The following is an 18,517-nucleotide window of genomic DNA, read 5'->3' as shown; positions in this document are numbered from 1 at the left end:
TTCTCCCCCCATTTACATGAACTATCTCCTCCCTCGGGGCTCTGTGCTGGTCTGGTGCCAGTAGAAGCCAAGGGGAGGAAAGAGAGAAGCCCACCTGGCTGCCTGAAGGCATGTGCCACTGCAGACCCAGGAGGAACATCAGCAGCTTGCTGCCTCCATTTCAATGACCACAGGAGATGCCTGCCTGCAGCCCAGCCGCAAGTGACAGGGCTGTCACTTGCGGCTGGGCTGTGTGTCACTCCAGGTTTGTGACACTTGGCAGCCCTGGGATGTCTGGGAATGTCAGACAGCAAATGGATGTGGCTGTTGAGACGGCTGCGTACGCTAGATCTTTAACTTTAGCTCCCTGGCACAAATCCACGCGGAGATGGAATGGGAAGGACAAATGACCCAACAAGCATGTGTGTTAAAAGTGTTATATATTTATTGTAATTTATTTAACAAAATACTTTTAAAGAAATATTTTTCCAGCATATACAAGAAATGGAAATACTGGCATAAGCACAGCAGTATGCTTCAATATGGGCACTTTGTTTATCAGACTTCAATCACCAGTCAGTGTGATGTGCACAGGAGGAAGTGCCCTTTGCAAGACAGTACAAAGCAACCGTTTCACTGAGGGTCTACACAGGGCAGACAATTCTCCCCGGGAACCAAGCCCCATCTGTAATACCCCACAGAGGAAATTATATATATAAAACTTAATCTAGTCATTGGATTTTATAATACATGGTCCTTTCTTGTCGCCAATCCCCCAAACCCTGGGTTTGCGCTTTAGACTGTCCGATTAGCAGAACAGAAAACAGGGTCATCAGTGGTGGCTCCAGGCATAAAAAGACTAAGCAAATGCTTAGGGTCCCAAGCAGCTCAAGGGGGCCCCTGATTTAGTATTACCCCAAAAATACTATTCGTCTTATTTAATGTGGAGATTTTAACAAGCATATTAGTATGTGATGTGTTGGTACATCAGAAATAATGCAGTTAGTATTTTTAGGGAGTGGGTAAGGGGTAATGGAGGGCCCCTAAATAATTCTTGCTTAGGTCCCCCAAAGGACTACCACCTCTGAGAGTCATCACTCTTTAAGTGCCTCTGTACATTAAGGGCTTAATCCTAAAACCTTCTGAGTACCCATAACTACCATAAAAGCCACTGGGAACTGTGGATGCTTACCAGCTGCAGCGGTTAGGCCTCCATTGTCTAGCTCTGAGAGTTCCCACGGCAGCTCTCCGAAGACAACATAATCAGGGGGGCTAATCTTGTAGTTATATCAACAAGACATCAGCATGGACCAAATATTATAATAAATATGAACTAAGAATGTTACTAATAATATCCAGCAGTAGCACCATATTTACTCATACAAGCTTTTTAAAACATTTGCCATTTCTCAGTTTCTCCTTAAGCCACATTACAAAAGTTTCTCCAACCTCTGACCAAATACATTCCCCCACCAAAAAAAACCAAAAAGAGTATTTTTCTACAGAATACAAATATTGCAACTGAAGCAAAATGGCAGACTAATAGAAAGGAAAGCGAGCATTGCCCTGCTCTGGCCTTGATGCTCTGGGGAAATTCCTCTATGGGAATCCAAAGTTGATTAATTCCTAGAAGAAAGGAGGTTTTCTCCTCACCAGACCTTGGCTTTCTTGAACTAGAGCCCTTTCTCAAGCAATTAAAATTTTACCTATTTGTATTAGGACAGTCAAATAAAAATATACACACCAGGAATGGCTCAACCACTGCAGTAACACTGAACTGAAGTATTTTAGACAATAATCACAGTATATTTTAGAAGAGAAATGGCAAACAGCTGAAAGAAGAAAAGACTCTTAACAGTTTCAGAACAGTAAAGTAGGTCTCACATATTGTGCTGTCTGAATTCCCTGTCCACTAAGGCTTTGCCTACACAACCTTTAGCTGAAGGCTTTGCCTACACAACTTTTAGCTGAATTTGCAATTGGCTTGTGACAAGGATGGCTCTAGACTGGATTTGTGTTCACAAACCCAACATAGTTAGTACTTGGCTAGTAACTGTGGCAGCTTTGTGTCACCATTTCAAGAGATCTAGGATAACACGTGCTGTCTCCGTGCAACCAGGTAGTAACACTTGTGTGTAGATGTGAACCCCCCAACTCTGTTTGTGTCTCCAATTTGGATAATCCTCCTGTTACCCAACTCTATGAAAAGAAGGACATCCAAGAGAGCACAGGCTCACAAGCTGCTGGTGTCACTCTGCGTGAATGTCCTCTTGGCACACAGGGACAACTGCCCAGATTTTTCTACAGTCTGAGGTGGCATGAGAGATGAGGATGTGTAAACCAGGGTAACACCCAGTGGTGTTGTGAAAAAACTGCTGTGCGGATTCAACTCAACAATGTGTGTTGTAGCCAGGTCAGATGAAGGTATTAAAACCTAGTTTCAAAATCAAGATTATACATGTAAAGGCAGATGGAGCCTATGACAACAACAAAGTTTAAAATGCTGAAACATAGTTCTCTCTTGTCTGGACAGAAACAAAGTGTTTGAGGTTTTAGTTTAGATATCTATCAGGAAATTTAGATTGTAAGCTCTTCAGGGCAGAGACCATGCCTCAAATTCTGCCCTAGGATACCCCAGTGTAAATAACTCCACTGAAGTCAATAGAATTATACTGATGTAAAACTAGTGTACATGAGATCAGAATCAGGCACTATGTCTTTACTTGTTTCTGTAGATTACCTAGCACATTTTTTGGTGTACAAAAACAATAGAGGTTATAACACGCCAGAAAAGAACATGGTACAACCCTGTTTGGCCACAATCATATTACAAAAAACTAGCCATGTTTAACTGTGACGTGCAGACAGAGCCTCAGATACACTCAAGGAAATCGATGGATTAGACCCTGCAGTGCAAGTGCGTACAATACTGCAGGGTTCTGGGTAAGTGCAACACCACATCTTTGAGGGTTTAATGGAATCATAGAAATGTAGGGAGGACAGAATGGTCATCTAGTCATTCCTCCCATGCTAAGGAAGGATTAAGTATACCTAGGCCATCCCAGATAGGTGTTCATCCAACCTTTTCTTAAAAACCTCCAGTGATGGGGATTCCACTATCTCTCAAGCCTGTTCAAGTGCTTAGCTATCCTTATAGTTAAGAAGTTTTTCCTAATATCTAAGTTAAATTTTCCTCTGCTGCAAACTAAACTGGATTACTTCTTATCCTACTCTCAGTGGACTCTGAGAACCATCCTCTGTGTCAAACAGTGCCTGGACAGTCTCTTCCAAGTTGCAGTGGGTGGGAGGTTCTCTCTGCATCTACTTTCTCCCCATCTCAGCATTTGCACTTTTATATCCCCATTCCCAAAGCTGCATATAATTATTACAGTAAACCCTGGTCTCCCATTATTGCAGAGCACAAGATGAACTAATGAGCAATTACAGCCTTTAAAGCTATAATGATACATCACTTAGTTAAGAATCTGCACAGCACATATGCCAATTTGCAGGATAATGGTGGGAGGGCAGAGGCTGGGATATTTTGTGGTTTGGTTTTTAAAGGAAGTTTGCAAATATGTTGCCCTAACAATGTTTCACAGGCATTCTCCAAGATCAAAGAAATCAATCTAATTGCATCTCTCAGTCTCTAGAGCACTTAAGCACAGGGGGCCATGATGGCTCGAAATAGCTACAAGACAAAAAGAGTTGAGGTTTAACTTCCCCGCAATCCAGGTTCTAAAAGGCTTGAGACGCCTGTTTGTCAGTATATCGGGCAAGGCCTACTACTCAGCTGCCATAACTCATACTGCTTTACAGGTAAGGGGGGCCTGCTGCTCCTCCCCATGTAATACTGATCCTTGGGTGGCAGCCCTGTGAATTCGCAACAGCTCAGGATGGGCCTCCCTTCTTTTATTTAACATGAAGCAGATTAAAAATGGTGTTTTCTCTTTTGTGACCTGGTAGTCCGTGCAGGAGCAGTCTGCTTTGGGGGGCTTTGGTTGGACTCTGCATGGGGCTCAGATGGGTTCCTTGAGCAGGGTGCCTGCAGGACAGTTCTAGAGGTGGCATTAGGGTCCTGCACCCTATGAAAAGCCTGGACCCCATCACGGATTTCTGTCAGGGTCTGGCACATCTGGCTGACTTGCCCAGTCAGGTCAGCCATCCTCTGGCCAATCACATGCATGCTGTCCGCCATGTCTCTATGGATATCCACCAGCTCCTGGCAGAACTGCCTGAACAGGTCTGTCTGCTGGGTGTGGGAATGGAGTAGTTGCCGATCGAAGCTAGAAAGGGGTGGACTCCTGGTGCGTGGGTGAGGGGGTTTGTAGGATGACTGGGCATGTGGGGACAAGTGCTGCACTTCCTGCCTTTGGTTGGTAGCTTCTGATTGATCAGATGAAGAAGAAGTGCGGAGGAGAGAAGGCCCAGAGAGCTGGCTGGCTTCTTCACCATCCCTCTGCAGTGATGAGAAGTGGTGCTCCTGCGAGGGGCCTGGCATTTCCTCATCTTCATCATCTTTAAACAGAACAAGAAGTGCAAATTATTATGGCAAAACTTTCTCTCCAATGACTTGTTTCAAGAGATCTTAGAGCAGCTGGAAAGCTTTCTCTTCACTATCCTAGCATTAGAGACAAGCCTCCAGATACAGTTTTTGGTGCATAACTTAAACATGCTTGCCCATGTAAAGCAAATATTAGCACCTGAGCAACAAATGTTGTGATTCAGGCATTGAGAGTGAAGGAACCCAATCAGCTGAGGAGGGATCCAACCTGAGAGGGTATCCAGTATAACCACATGGGTCAGGATTTGTTACCAGAAACTAAAATAATTTTAAACAATAGTGGTGACCTACCTTCTCCAAAAGCATGGTTAAGTAAAAACATTGCATGTTCTGGTTAAATTAAGACAGCTGGCCTTCAGGCTAGTGTCAAAACTCACCAGAGACGTGCAGATATCTGATGACAAACACCTGGTCATGTACTATTGTTTACATTATATTTTATATAATGGCACCTGGTCCTTGCCAAATTTGACTTGCATTGCAATATTTTTGGTTTGGTGCCAAGGGATGTAATTTGGTAATGCTGCTTTAAAACAACAGGACCTCAAGTTAACTAGGTATGCTAGACTGATGCAAGGAGAAAAGGCCACACAAATAAAACCCCATTTCAATGCAATGACACTGACTGCAATAAAAATGTAGTGATAATCCTGTTCATGGGCATATGTACATCAAATACAATGATAATGCCTTATACTCCTAGCTACTTACTGATATCCTGACACAGACATAGTAACTATTTTGAAAAAGGCTATAAGTTCAGACTTGAATCTCTGGATGATAAAGACTAGAAACCCTGTATAAATGTGCACATTACCCTTCTGATTCTGAAAGATAAATTACTGATTTCCAAAGGTAGGCGCAAGGAGTTGTCTAAGGGCATGTCTATCTTGCAAAAACAAACAAACAAAAAAACCCCCCAGAGATCATCCCCCTCACGGGATTTCAGAGCCCAAGCTCCACCCCAAGCGGAAATGTCTACACTGATATTTTTAGCCCCACAGCCTGAGGCTTGTGAGCCTGAGTCACTAGACCCAGGTTCTGAGACACGGCATCATGGTTTTTTCTCTGCAGTATAGACATACCCTAACTGAGCCCCACTTTGCCAGTGCTAGTAGAATTCTGTCCTTGCATTTCTGTTAACAACGTTAACTGGTAGAGTACTAAGGGAAGAGACACAACATGGTGGGAGAAGACCAAGAGTGAAACTATACTTAGTCCACTTTCCAGAATAACAGATATCCCTCCTTCTCTACTTCATCTCTCCAAAGGCTTATAGCAAAATAAGTTCCACATCCACACAGAAAAATTCATAAGTAAAGGCAAAAAATCAAACCAAACCAACACAGAATAGAAAGGAGCTTAGGCCTACAGAGCTGGAAGGGATTCGTGAGTTTCACTATAAGAAGTGTAACTAAAAAGCAGAGTCAATCTTCTGTTTCAGGAAAGAAAAAAAATCATCAACATGCCCTTTCTATTGATATTACTTACACTGAACACTCAAACCACTAGATAAGAAGCCCACAATGGCCTGAGCACAAGTGTCAGTGGTCACCACAAAAAGAGGACCTTGTTGAAGCTGGTTACAGTGCAGCGGATCCATTAGTAATGGGACTTGGTGCAAATCTCCTCCCTACTGAGTTGCATCTTTGGGAACCCTCCCTAGTCCTTCATAACTACCTTTCCACTGACTGGAAGTAGTTGCATCCAGTTCCCCATACCTGGTTGGCTTGGGTAAGGCTTTGATAGCTGCTGCCCACCCCTTAAAAAGGCAGAACCTTATTACTGTCCAGTCATAGGAGGGGCGAGAGACAATAGGGCAAAAGGCTGGGAGAAGTGGACGCTGAATAAAATTTTAATTTGGGATGGGGGAAACTCGCTTCCATCTCACTTCACCATGATCAACAGAGACCTATTAGCGACCAACACCACAGTGAGCAGGAAGGCAACACAATACCTCGTATCATACACAAATGACACCGCTGTGTCAAAACTGAGATATGTGAGCATAAAACAGAGGTTAATGTAGAGATACTTACAGCTCGTTGATGGGCTGTCAACCATGTCCAGATCCGCTCTCCGGAAGCCGTGCATCTGGTGTGATGAATGCAGCGTTGACTCGATGGCTCTCTCGTGGGCGGTCAGGACGATGGCCGAGGGCCGCCCCGTGCTGCCAGGGCTGGAGAGCGACCTCTGCATGAATGCCAGTCTGTCCTTGGTCCTTCTCTTCATGTCGTCCCATCTGTGCTTAATGTCTTTTACAGACCTGGGGACCTGGCTGACTGATGTGATTTTCCTGGCTATGCCTTCCCAGATCTTGTCCCTGTCAGCATGGGATAGACGCATTGTCTCCCTCCCAAACAGCATGGCTTCGTTCCGGGTCACCTCAGTGACCAGAATGTCCAGCTCTTCCTTGGAAAACTTGGGCTTCCTCTTTCGTTCAGTCATATTCCTTGGGTTGAACATCCCACAAAGCACAATTGGGTAAAAAGAAATCAACGCCAAGTACCACACCCCCCACATCCAACCACATGGCCAGTGCTGCACTGGGGCTGATCTCCAGCAAGAGGGAGTTGGTGGGGACCAATTCCGCCCACACCCACAACAAGCTTTCAATATTCCTCAGTTGAGACAGAAAAGGGCGGCCATTTGTTTTTTAAAAGGTAACTTTCAAGCTTGAAACTGGGACTATTATGGAGGTGCTAGTTTGAGCCCCACAATTAAGGTTGAGTTGAGTTCAAAGCAGGGATTCAAAGCCTTTGTTACGTATGAACATTTCAGCATATCCTCACCAATACACTGAGTAGTGAATGAATGTTGTGAGAATTTACAAAGTCCATTAATTAGCTTATGAATTAACAATTTAAAAATGGGACCTTTAAAAAAACCCTTAGTATGCTGTGTCAGATCTTACTTGTGTGTTCTAAATTATTTTAATAAGGGAACACAATGCAGGCTCAATTTCCCTTAAAGTTAAAACTCACTGAAATCTTATCCACAGGCTACCATATGAATACTTTTTTAAAATTTAAGAACTGATTAATGGTAATTTTTTTACTTATTATCTTAAGTGAAAGTTTCTTCTTTGGTGTAGTTAATGAATACTATTCTTCAGAGAATTCCAACAAACAGCCGTACAGTACACTGAGTAGTGCTGGGTCACTACGCCACTCATCCAAGTTTGGCCCAGTTGCCCCTCTGCCATAGTGAGCAGCAACACAATGAGAACTGGTCCTGGCAGATCCACAACATAGCCAGCCCAGCCATGGCAAGTGTACTTTATAGCTGTTTGTTATTCATGTGCAGAGAGGGGCCCAGAAGTGTATGTTTACGTAGGGCCCAGTGATGGGTTAATCTGGCCCTGGCGGGTGCAGGAGAATGGAAGAGTGGAGGGGCAGGAGAAACAGGTGTGCACTGAGAATGCAAAGCACCTGTAAACCCAGCTTACCTAACCAGTATGTTCAGGGTGCTTTGTGTTATTCCAGAGCAGAGTAAAGCAGTCAGAACACATAGGTGACTCTGGCCCCAAAATTTCAAATAAATATGATTTAAGGATGATACTACACATCTTCCAATCATTAAAAATATATGATAATGTTTTCTTTGGGTTTCCTGTTTAGCATTGATGTATGAAGTCTCTGATCATTTAAAAAAGGAAATTCTCACACAAAATCTACATCAAGATGGAGTAAAGTTTGAAAGTATATATCTGTAATTTAAGGTAAAAACAAATCAGTGATGATGTAACTAACCCCAAAATCAACAATTACAAACCCAGGAAATTCAGACATATGCTAAAAATTAAAAAAAATCCAAACATATTAAGTATGGAAATGTCCAGTTAGAGCATCCAAACCACCTTACCTCTGTGCCATAGTAGCACCATGGTGGCAGGGGGGAAATTAAAAAAATCTAACTTGTCTTTAAAAATCAGTTTAATCTAATCTAATCTAATCTAATCTGGCACCACGCATTAAAATGCCTAATTATAATTATATTGTTACTGCTTGGTGTCACTACATGTTCAACCAGAAGTTATAGTCAATGTCATGCAGTTGGGCGGGGGAGTGTTAGTTGAAGGAGATCTTAAACAAAAGGTCCTGTCTGCGCTGCATGGACACTAAAGATCCCAAGATACATTTTAAGGGGTAGGTAATATGTCCGATTTTTTTGTAATCTGCACTAGTTATCAGGAGGTGGCTGCCTCCCAGTGCTGAGAGCTTTGGGATACATTGGCATGAAAGGCACTAGACAAATGTAAACTATGACAAAAACTTATGGAAAAATAAGTGGACTCCTTTCAGGTGTATTTGTTTGTTTTCCTTAGTACTGTTACGTTGAGGAAGGGGTAAAACTTCACTGAAGGCACAACAGCGGCCTTGTTCAGGATCAAGGTAAGAAGCAGCTAAGTTCCTTTACGAAACAGATATCTGAAACAATAGGACTGCCCAAATCACAGGCCACATAAAAGGCTGGTTAGGAGCTGGGCTATGTGGGCTGAGGGGTTTTACTGGAGGCTGAATGCAAATACCGAGGGTGGGGTATTGTTCTGGTGGAGTTGTCTGTGTGTGTGTGTGTGTGTGTGTGTGTGTGTGTGTGTGTGTGTGTGTGTGTGTGTGTGTGTGTGTGTGTGTGTGTGTGTGTGTGTGTGTGTGTGTGTACACCTGCCTGTGCACAGATGATTCCAGAAACACTTCAGAAGCACTCAGAGAAGGCAGCAGAAAGCAGACAGCCAGAGCAGCACATGTAGCGTGATCCTGAGAGACAGCTAAGAGAGAGCTTTGGGGGCAGAATGCTAGCTGGGAAAAGAGGATTGGAATATTTGCAAGGAAATTGTCTCCTGTATGATTCCTACTGCGTTCAGGGAAACTGGACTTTATGCACATTCTTTGTAAATAAGCAGAATTGTATCAAACAGATACCTGACGACATCATCAATTTCTCCTTCTAACTGAAACAACTGGCAAGATTTCCAGTACTGGCTAACTGTTCTGGTCAAAAGGGGTTACAGTATGATAATCTCTCTATAACCGGAAAGCAGGTGAGATTTTAACAGAGAATTCGCTTGGGAGTTGCTCTGAGCAAGGTAAGGTGACAGTGTTAACAAGACTGGGCCCTGTCTACATTACAGCTTCCACGACATCTATCATTGTTGGAGCTGCACCAGTGGTGAATTATGGGTCCCAAATTTGCCATTGCAGCTAATGCCATACAGGGAATTGCACAGACACACTTAGTCACAGTTTTAGGTCCTAGGGGCTCATACTAATTTTTTCTTCTGAGTCCCTGCATCAAAGTGGAATTTTCCTTTCAGTTTGCCATTTAAGAGAATCCAAACACCCAAAAAACAAAACTCTACCAAAACTGGGAAATCTGGCCTGATTTTAAGACAAAACATGAAGCCAGCAAGTGTCAGATTCCCAGCAGACATGGTTTGCACAGACTTGTGACAGGCTCGCGTGGTGTAGTGATAGTTACCAGGAGCCTGGGATGAGTTTTGGGTTGGTATTAAAACCTAGTGTTTTGCCCTTTAGAGATTCTTCAGGTCTCTAGTTTTGGCACCTATTGGGTGAATGGAAGGAGAAGGCTTTAACTTTCAAGGTGTTGTGGCCCACGCAGAATGAAATGTGGGATGTTGCCAGGCCCTGCCCACAGGAGCCATAACAGCCTATCCATAGTTTTGAATTCTCTCCTCAGCTCAGAAGGGGCAGGTCCCCAGAAACAGCTTAAAGCTGTACAACCTTCACTTTCAGTTGCAAAGGAGTATTTGAGACTTGCTAATGTGTGATATACAGAACCGTTCTGAACACAAAGCCACCTACACTCTACACTGCTTCTGAGGAGCATATGCACAATGGCCTCAGAGTGCTGTTTGCAGGGAGCTTGTGGTTCCATCAGAGTTTCAGAGTGATACTGCAATATATTACTTCTTACTCCTTCACAGCAATTCACTGAAACAGGAGGACCCATAAGAGCACTCAGGACCCACACGCTGAGAGCTAACAGAAATGGATGTATGCCACCCAACTAAATTAAATGAGCATGGGCACTGAAGCCAGGTATCCATCTCTGGTCATCCCCAAAGGGCTGAAGAAAGTAAGATAGTGCTATTACAAACCCATCCCAACTGTGTGCATATGCGGCCATCATAAACCTGGTAGGAAAATGTTCCCAAGGAGTTGCACCAACAATGCAAAACTTAAAAAAGAAAACACAGAGACATTTCCATGCACATATGTGCACATGGTGAGGTAAATTAAGACTTTCCTATCCCAAGGGTGGGGATTTGGACCAGGTGATACGGTTTTGAGAATTCGAGTGCTCTTTTCTAGCAACAGCTTGGAGACTGTAACCTGCCACAGGAATTCTAGGACTCTCACGTATGAGACACCACACTCTGATAATCCCCTTAGACACTGCTGCAACTCCAGACGCTTCCCTTCACCATCTTCCAATGAAGACAATGGTGAGTCACCCAGAAGGGTTTCCTAAGGCTCCCTGCCCTATTTCAAAGGCAGTTCTCTTTTCCAGACATATCCCCTGCCTCATCCCTTATGATAAAGAGTCACCAAGAGCTGTATGAAGTGTCTCCTCCACATCCCAAAAGTAACCCAATACAATCGGGCCGGTTCTCGGTTTTGTGCGAGCCCTTGTAAGATTCGGGATTGGGGTAGATTCATGTTTTTTTTTATTAAAGCTGGAGGCAACATAGCCATTTTGACTGAGGTTTGAGTTGAGTCAGGGCATTTGTTCAAAGCCAGTCCCCATGTGAAGTGAGACCGAGGAAATAGTTCACACAAATCCCTACAAACAAACCACTACGTTCCACACAGTACTAGAGACAACAATCCTTCATGCGAAGAGGAGACTGTTACAGTGACTGGTTCTTGGATCAGTGGCCATCTCAACATGCAGCCCAGCTCCGACAGCTTCTCAGAGACAAAGCATGAGGAGAAGGAAAAATGCAACATTGTATGTGTCATCTGACAGCTGCTCGTCACTTGCCATGTCTTGTGTTCTTCCCTTCCTCCTATCCACTGCGCTAGGTAAAGAGGATGTGGATTCCCCAAAGAGTAAGAACTGGAAGGTGCCAAATTCCATTGTTAGGAATATAAAGATGATCAGATTTGGTGGGTCAAACACACATAAAATGACACATAACACAATACAAAGTGAATCAGCTCAGGCTGCTGTCCACGTACTACCCTATACCAGTGAGCAGACCCACTCTGTTCCCAGAGAGACTGCTTTGCAATAGCAAGGAGACAGCTACTCTTTTTTCAGGTGCTGCTACAGCATTCCTAGCAGTATAGCTTTTGAGGGGTAAGATGCTATGGCAGGATCCTGAATGCCTACCCAAATCTGCAAGTTTCTGAATTCACAAAAACTTTCCCCATCAATCCTTTCTAGTAACACCATGTTTGTTAGCGTGAATACAGTCATAGTCCCCACACTACTACTGTGGGAAGCACTTTTTCCAGGCTGTATGTGGAAGGATCAGAAAGATTTCACTCCATGGAGTTCAGTTTCTGCATGACCTGTGTGGGGTCTCCTGATAAACAACCCCTAAAGAAGTCTGGTGACCTTCTTGCACCTTATCTCCATTGTTGTCCCGTTTCTCTCCATCCAACCTTTTATAGTCTACTCACTCTACCAGGCTGAGCAGAACAGATTGGCCATTCCATCAGGACATAACCAAGGCAAATGCTGGTTTATGAAAAGGTTCCTGTGAAGTCATTCTGTCCTATGGTGCTGTACTGGTAACTGGTCCTGGATAGGGCCACTATGAAATTGGTAGTGGTAGGGCCATGCAAGTCAAATCCAGGAGGAAGATATTATTATAAGGTTCTCATTTCATGGGACCATGTTTTCTCTACTCCCACTTTTGCCCCTGATTGGGTTACAAGAAGAGGTAACAATGGCAGAAAAATCTCTCCATGGCTTCTAATCATGAAAATCTCGACTATGGCTTCTGATCTTTGAAATCTTTGCTGTAAGAGCTACATCCAAATATCCATCCATTCCTCCTCCCACCCGTTCTCTTTTCCATGAATTACATAACTCCAGACTAGAGACCAGTCCTACTGGAGTAAAGGTTTCTCACACACAGAAGAGCACATGACAGTATTAAGATCTCCAACCTTTCTTGCCTCATTGGCTGAACATCCTGGATACAAGTGTCAGGACACCCTCCATTCATACAAGCAGACAAAAAGGAAGAGCAGTGCCAGAATATAGGCTGCTTTTGTAGTGTCTCCACACATGTTCCACACTATGCCTCTTTCCGTGGTGAAGTTAATAAGGGAAATGTTCATTTGGGCTAACAATCCAATTAACCTCAAAGTTATTTTGTTCTTGTCCGGAATGCTTTCCTGACGCCAACTATCTAGCTCTTCAAAAATCCACCACTGAAGGCAGTGTTCTTGATTGGTAAGAACACAGAAGTAGCAAGAAACCCACAAGTTCTCATGCCCTCTGTTAACTCTACTCCTGATACATCTGTGGCACCTCCTTGGAGGAGCTTCTCCATTTATACCTGCTTATAATATCACAGGGGGCTGCAAAGAGTACATCAATACTTGTAAAGAACTCTGAAACTAAAGAGTGCTGTATAAATGCTAAACATCTTCATTTCTCACTGTTCCATTCAAGAACCAGATCCACTTTTTGTCCAGTACCTACACTGCTCTGTGCTCTGATGCTATGAAGCCACTCAGCCAGTAGAGTTCAATAACAAGTGCTGTACCTATATAATCAATCAGACTAGTGACACAAACAAGAAAACAAACAGAACAGCCCCGTAGCAGATTTTGCTCCATTAGAAACATAAGGAAAAAGTCTCTCTCTCTCTCCCAATGTCTGGAAAATGGGAAAGGATAAAATGAATATGGAATATTTTCTGCAAGATTATTTGCAAACACTGGAAAGTAAAATGAGGGGGGGGGGAGAAATCAAAGAAAACGGGAGTGAGACTTGTTAATGTTTGTAAAAAGGGGGAAGCGTATATCTGTTCACTATTTTTACTGTGCTTGCTCATCACAAAGAACAGCCATTCTCTGCACACACCTCTCTGTTGGAGCCGACCATTCAATCTGACAGCAGAGGACTCTCACAAGAGCACATAATGGAAGAACACAAGAGTTGAACCCTGTAAGAAAGGGCCTCTTTTGTAACTGTCATACTGAAGGATGAGAAGCGCATCCTGCCTTTTCTCTGGCTCATAAGCCCCTTCCAGGGTAGTTAGAAGAGAGCCGGACTCACCTCATCCAATTTGCTTTGGTTTCATCTGTCCCATCTATAGATTTGTAGCGGTTGTTCTTATCAACAATCTGTAGAATAATAAAATAAAAGTAACAGGAAGACTGGCTGGCTCTGAGGGAATCACGGAATACAGAACTCTTCACCTCTAGATCATATTTCCATTCTAGCCCCTGGTCAGACGGTCCTGGGATATAAAGCATTTTGCCTCTAGGTCATGGTTTCAAATCTAGCCTGGACCAGTTGAGTGTCTAGCTTGCTCCCACTGGATATGTATTTGCGGTCCCCTCTGTGAAATGAGCTTGGTGGTATCAGTCCATTGCCCAGAGTACACATATCCACATCACAAACCTATCACTTCAGCTGGCACTATTTTGTGCATTGCTGACAGCTAAGATGCTAGAGACTGAATTCCCCTCTTCCTCTTCTCCCTCAGAACTGAGACATATCCCCATTTTGCAGATGGCTAGACTGAGGCACAGAGATAAGGGCTTGGGTCAAGGTCACAAAGCATATCAACAGCAGAGCTGTGAGCAAAACTTGGGAGTCCTGGTTCCCAGTTCTGTGCTTTAACCACTCACAAACGTTTCATACTCACAACCTCAAATCCACCTACTGGTTTCATTATGGCTGAAAAGGGTTGTGGGATTGGGATAATAGCAGGATGGTTTTTAATGCTGAAGACAGTGCGTGGTAGTGGAGCTGCTCCCTGTAGCCCATAGGATTATTTTGCTAACTGTTATATCCTACTAATCCAGCCAGCTGTATCAAATAATATGTGTCTCTTTCTGAATTAATCCATTTCATTCTTATATCATATTATATATTCTTTATCAGTATTAATTCCTATGAAATTAGGATGTGTTGAGGCATATGATATATGTTTGCTAATAATTATACATAGAAGAAGTTTTGCTGAAATGCAAGAAGCCTACCGGCCTGTATCCAGTAAGATCTGCTAAATAGCTAAAAGTATAATCAGTTAAGAGTAAGTCAACATAAAAGCTGGCAACCTTTGGCACAGATAGGACTGGTCCCTGAACTTTGGGGAACCAAAGGGAGGAACTATACACAACACTGAACAGGTTAATCCAGCGTTTGCAACTGGTTGGTAACCGCAGGGTATACTACAAACCTGGGAGTCGCCAAGAGAGCCTAGGTTGGCAGTTTTGGAGTGAGATAATATGTAGAGAGTAAGTGTCATAATCCACTAACCTATAAGATAAGAGTACCCATAAATTTCATAGGGTGCGGAAATAAGATTTGGGTATAGTAGGTTGGGTCTGAATTGCACAGGGTCAGGATCCTATAAAATACCTTGTAAGGATATCATAGGAGGCTTTTAGATCTTTCTTTTCTTAGTCTATAGAATATAGGAGGACAATTTTTTATCTACCTATCATTCTATTTTCTATCACGCTATCAGCTCAGCTTGTGTAATATCATATAACTACTCAACATTCCTAACTATTGGGGAAGCCAGAACCATCGTGTTATTGGGCATGCCAGGAGTAAGGCTGGTCCTTCACCTCCTATTACCGGGTCCTCAAGGAAGGGTGTGAGTATGTTAAGTTAAGGTACTTATAATAGGAATGTTACCACCAGGAGTTTTGGAATTCTTTTACTGTTTTGCATTTATAAGTTTCACAGCATTTTTTATTCTTTTGTTAATCTCAATAAAGTTTTTATCAATTTGGTATTGTCCTCAGTGTAAGTGTTTTTGCCAAGCACCCCGAGAGTCCTCTCCTGATATAGAACTCTGAGTTCTCGGACCCTGTAGTCTGAATTGGACAAGAACCTATACATCTTCTGGTCGGATGTGATCAGTGGCGAGCCATAACAATTAACCCATAAAATTCAGGTCAACATCCCGGTGGATGACAGATTTAGGGGGTGCTGGGAGTGTTGAATCCTGGTTGGTGGACTTCTCCCTCCTTCGCACTTCACAGTGCTCTGCTTCAGGGGAGTGGGAAGTGCTGTTTCAAGAGGCCATGGAAACAGTTCTGTAATCTCCAGAAGTAATCCTCCTCAACTCTTAGAGTCAAGGAAGAAACATTAAGGAGCTTCCTTGGGATTGGCTGGAGGGCATGCCAGAGAGAACAGCAAGAGGCAGAGGAGAGGGAGTAAGCTATTCATTCATTCCTTCTAAGTTCCAGTGACTGTCAGACTTCGAAGGTTTCTCAGCCGGTAGGCTGTGACCCAGAGGGCACCCCCCTTTGTGGACCACTTGTGGGTTTTGTCCCACCAGTTGATAAGTCCTGCATTAGACCACATTCCCTCCCAGATCTGGGAATACAATCCAGGAATCTTGACTCCCAGCCCCCTTCTCTAATCTGTATCCCTAAAAAAAAAAACATAATTACAATAGGTGGACCTGGAGCTGCTGCACATTTAGATCAACAGAAAGGCACCCATTCTTTTAGCAGAGCTAGCACTATCACCCCATAACTCACTGCTCTAGGCTGTGTGGTTGGATCGTCATAATTAGGGAGGCAGTTAGGACACTCACCAGCCAAGAGAAGAATCCTGCTGACTTGTCCTGGCTGGAGATCTGCCCCTCATACGGCCCGAAGACATGACCTTTGGGGATAACCTCGTTCACACAGCGTACGTCATTCTCCCCGCTGGGTTCTTTCATTACCTCCATGCCAGGCGGGATGGTCAGTGCTGCCCGGTCAGGAATCCCAACGGGTACCGGAGTGTCTGACACAAACACGGGGGGACCATGGTTTGGACATTCATCCACGAAATACTCCTGGCAGGACTCACAAACTGGAGGAAACAGGAATTAACTTGTGAGCTGAAACTTCCACTGGCAGAAATGCCAACCTCTGAAAGCAATTATTAGCTCAGGGGTCGGCAACCTTTCAGAAGTATGTAATAAGAAAAGCCAAAGAGGAGTTTGAAGAACGGCTAGCCAAAAACTCCAAAGGTAATAGCAAAATGTTTTTTAAGTACATCAGAAGCAGGAAGCCTGCTAAACAACCAGTGGGGCCCCTTGATGATCGAGATACAAAAGGAGCGCTTAAAGACGATAAAGTCATTGCAGAGAAACTAAATGGATTCTTTGCTTCAGTCTTCACGGCTGAGGATGTTAGGGAGATTCCCAAACCTGAGCTGGCTTTTGTAGGTGACAAATCTGAGGAACTGTCACGGATTGAAGTGTCATGAGAGGAGGTTTTGGAATTAATTGACAAACTTAACATTAACAAGTCACCGGGACCAGATGGCATTCACCCAAGAGTTCTGAAAGAACTCAAATGTGAAGTTGCGGAACTGTTAACTAAGGCCAGGTCTACACTAACCCCCTAATTCGAACTAAGGTACGCAACTTCATGAATAACGTAGCTGAAGTTCGAAGTATCTTAGTTCGAACTTACCTCGGTCCACATGTGGCAGGCAGGCTCCCCCGTCTACTCCGCGGTACTCCTCTCGTCTAACTGGAGTACCGCAGTCAACGGCGAGCACTTCCGGGTTCGACTTATCTCGTCCAGACAAGACGCGATAAGACGAACCCAGAAGTTCGATCGCTCGCCGCCGAACTACCGGGTAAGTGTAGACCTACCCTAAGGTTTGTAACCTGTCCTTTAAATCGGCTTCTGTACCCAATGACTGGAAGTTAGCTAATGTAACGCCAATATTTAAAAAGGGCTCTAGAGGTGATCCCGGCAATTACAGACCGGTAAGTCTAACGTCTGTACCGGGCAAATTAGTCGAGACAATAGTTAAGAATAAAATTGTCCAACACATAGAAAAACAAACTGTTGATTAATAGTCAACATGGTTTCTGTAAAGGGAAATCGTGTCTTACTAATCTATTAGAATTCTTTGAAGGGATCAACAAACATGTGGACAAGGGGGATCCAGTGGACATAGTGTACTTAGATTTCCAGAAAGCCTTTGACAAGGTCCCTCACCAAAGGCTCTTATGTAAATTAAGCTGCCATGGGATAAAAGGAAAGGTCCTTTCATGGATTGAGAACTGGTTAAAAGACAGGGAACAAAGGGTAGGAATTAATTAATTCTCAGAATGGAGAGGGGTAACTAGTGGTGTTCCCCAAGGGTCAGTCCTCGGACCGATCCTGTTCAACTTATTCATAAATGATCTGGAGAAAAGGGTAAACAGTGAGGTGGCAAAGTTTGCAGATGATACTAAACTGCTAAAGATAGTTAAGTCCAAAGCAGACTGTGAAGAACTTCAAAAAGATCTCACAAAACTAAGTGACTGGGCAACAAAATGGCAATTGAAATTTAATGTGGATAAATGTAAAGTAATGCACATTGGAAAAAATAACCCCAACTATACATACAATATGATGGGGGCTAATTTAGCTACAACAAGTCAGGAAAAAGATCTTGGAATCATCGTGGATAGTTCTCTGAAGATGTCCACGCAGTGTGCAGAGGCGGTCAAAAAAGCAAACAGGATGTTAGGAATCATTAAAAAGGGGATAGAGAATAAGACTGAGAATATATTATTGCCCTTATATAAATCGATGGTACGCCCTCATCTCGAACACTGTGTACAGATGTGGTCTCCTCATCTCAAAAAAGATATACTGGCACTAGAAAAGGTTCAGAAAAGGGCAACTAAAATGATTAAGGGTTTGGAACAGGTCCCATATGAGGAGAGATTAAAGAGGCTAGGACTCTTCAGCTTGGAAAAGAGGAGACTAAGGGGGGATATGATAGAGGTATATAAAATCATGAGTGATG

General features: G+C 43.5%; 1 protein-coding gene across 4 annotated transcripts in view; it reads right to left on the bottom strand.

The window, feature by feature from the left end:
• PRDM11 (PR/SET domain 11) overlaps nucleotides 1–18,517 on the bottom strand; it is a 59,081-nt gene that overhangs the window by 20,223 nt on the left and 20,341 nt on the right. For 3 of the 4 annotated variants that reach the window (XM_005302222.4, XM_005302223.4, XM_024100517.3), the window contains exons 4-5: nucleotides 16,311–16,573; nucleotides 13,805–13,872 (exon numbers count right to left, since the gene is read on the bottom strand). In XM_005302222.4, coding sequence (XP_005302279.1) covers nucleotides 13,805–13,872; nucleotides 16,311–16,573 — 331 coding nt within the window. Of the gene's footprint in view, nucleotides 1–402; nucleotides 4,498–6,582; nucleotides 6,996–13,804; nucleotides 13,873–16,310; nucleotides 16,574–18,517 lie in introns of those variants that run through there. The other variant, XM_042849188.2, reaches the window with a different exon arrangement.

Source organism: Chrysemys picta, chromosome 4 (assembly GCF_011386835.1).
Source record: "Chrysemys picta bellii isolate R12L10 chromosome 4, ASM1138683v2, whole genome shotgun sequence".
NCBI classification, from domain to species: Eukaryota; Metazoa; Chordata; order Testudines; family Emydidae; genus Chrysemys; species Chrysemys picta.
Note: the sequence above shows the minus strand (reverse complement) of the source record. Positions and strands in the feature narration are given on the sequence as shown.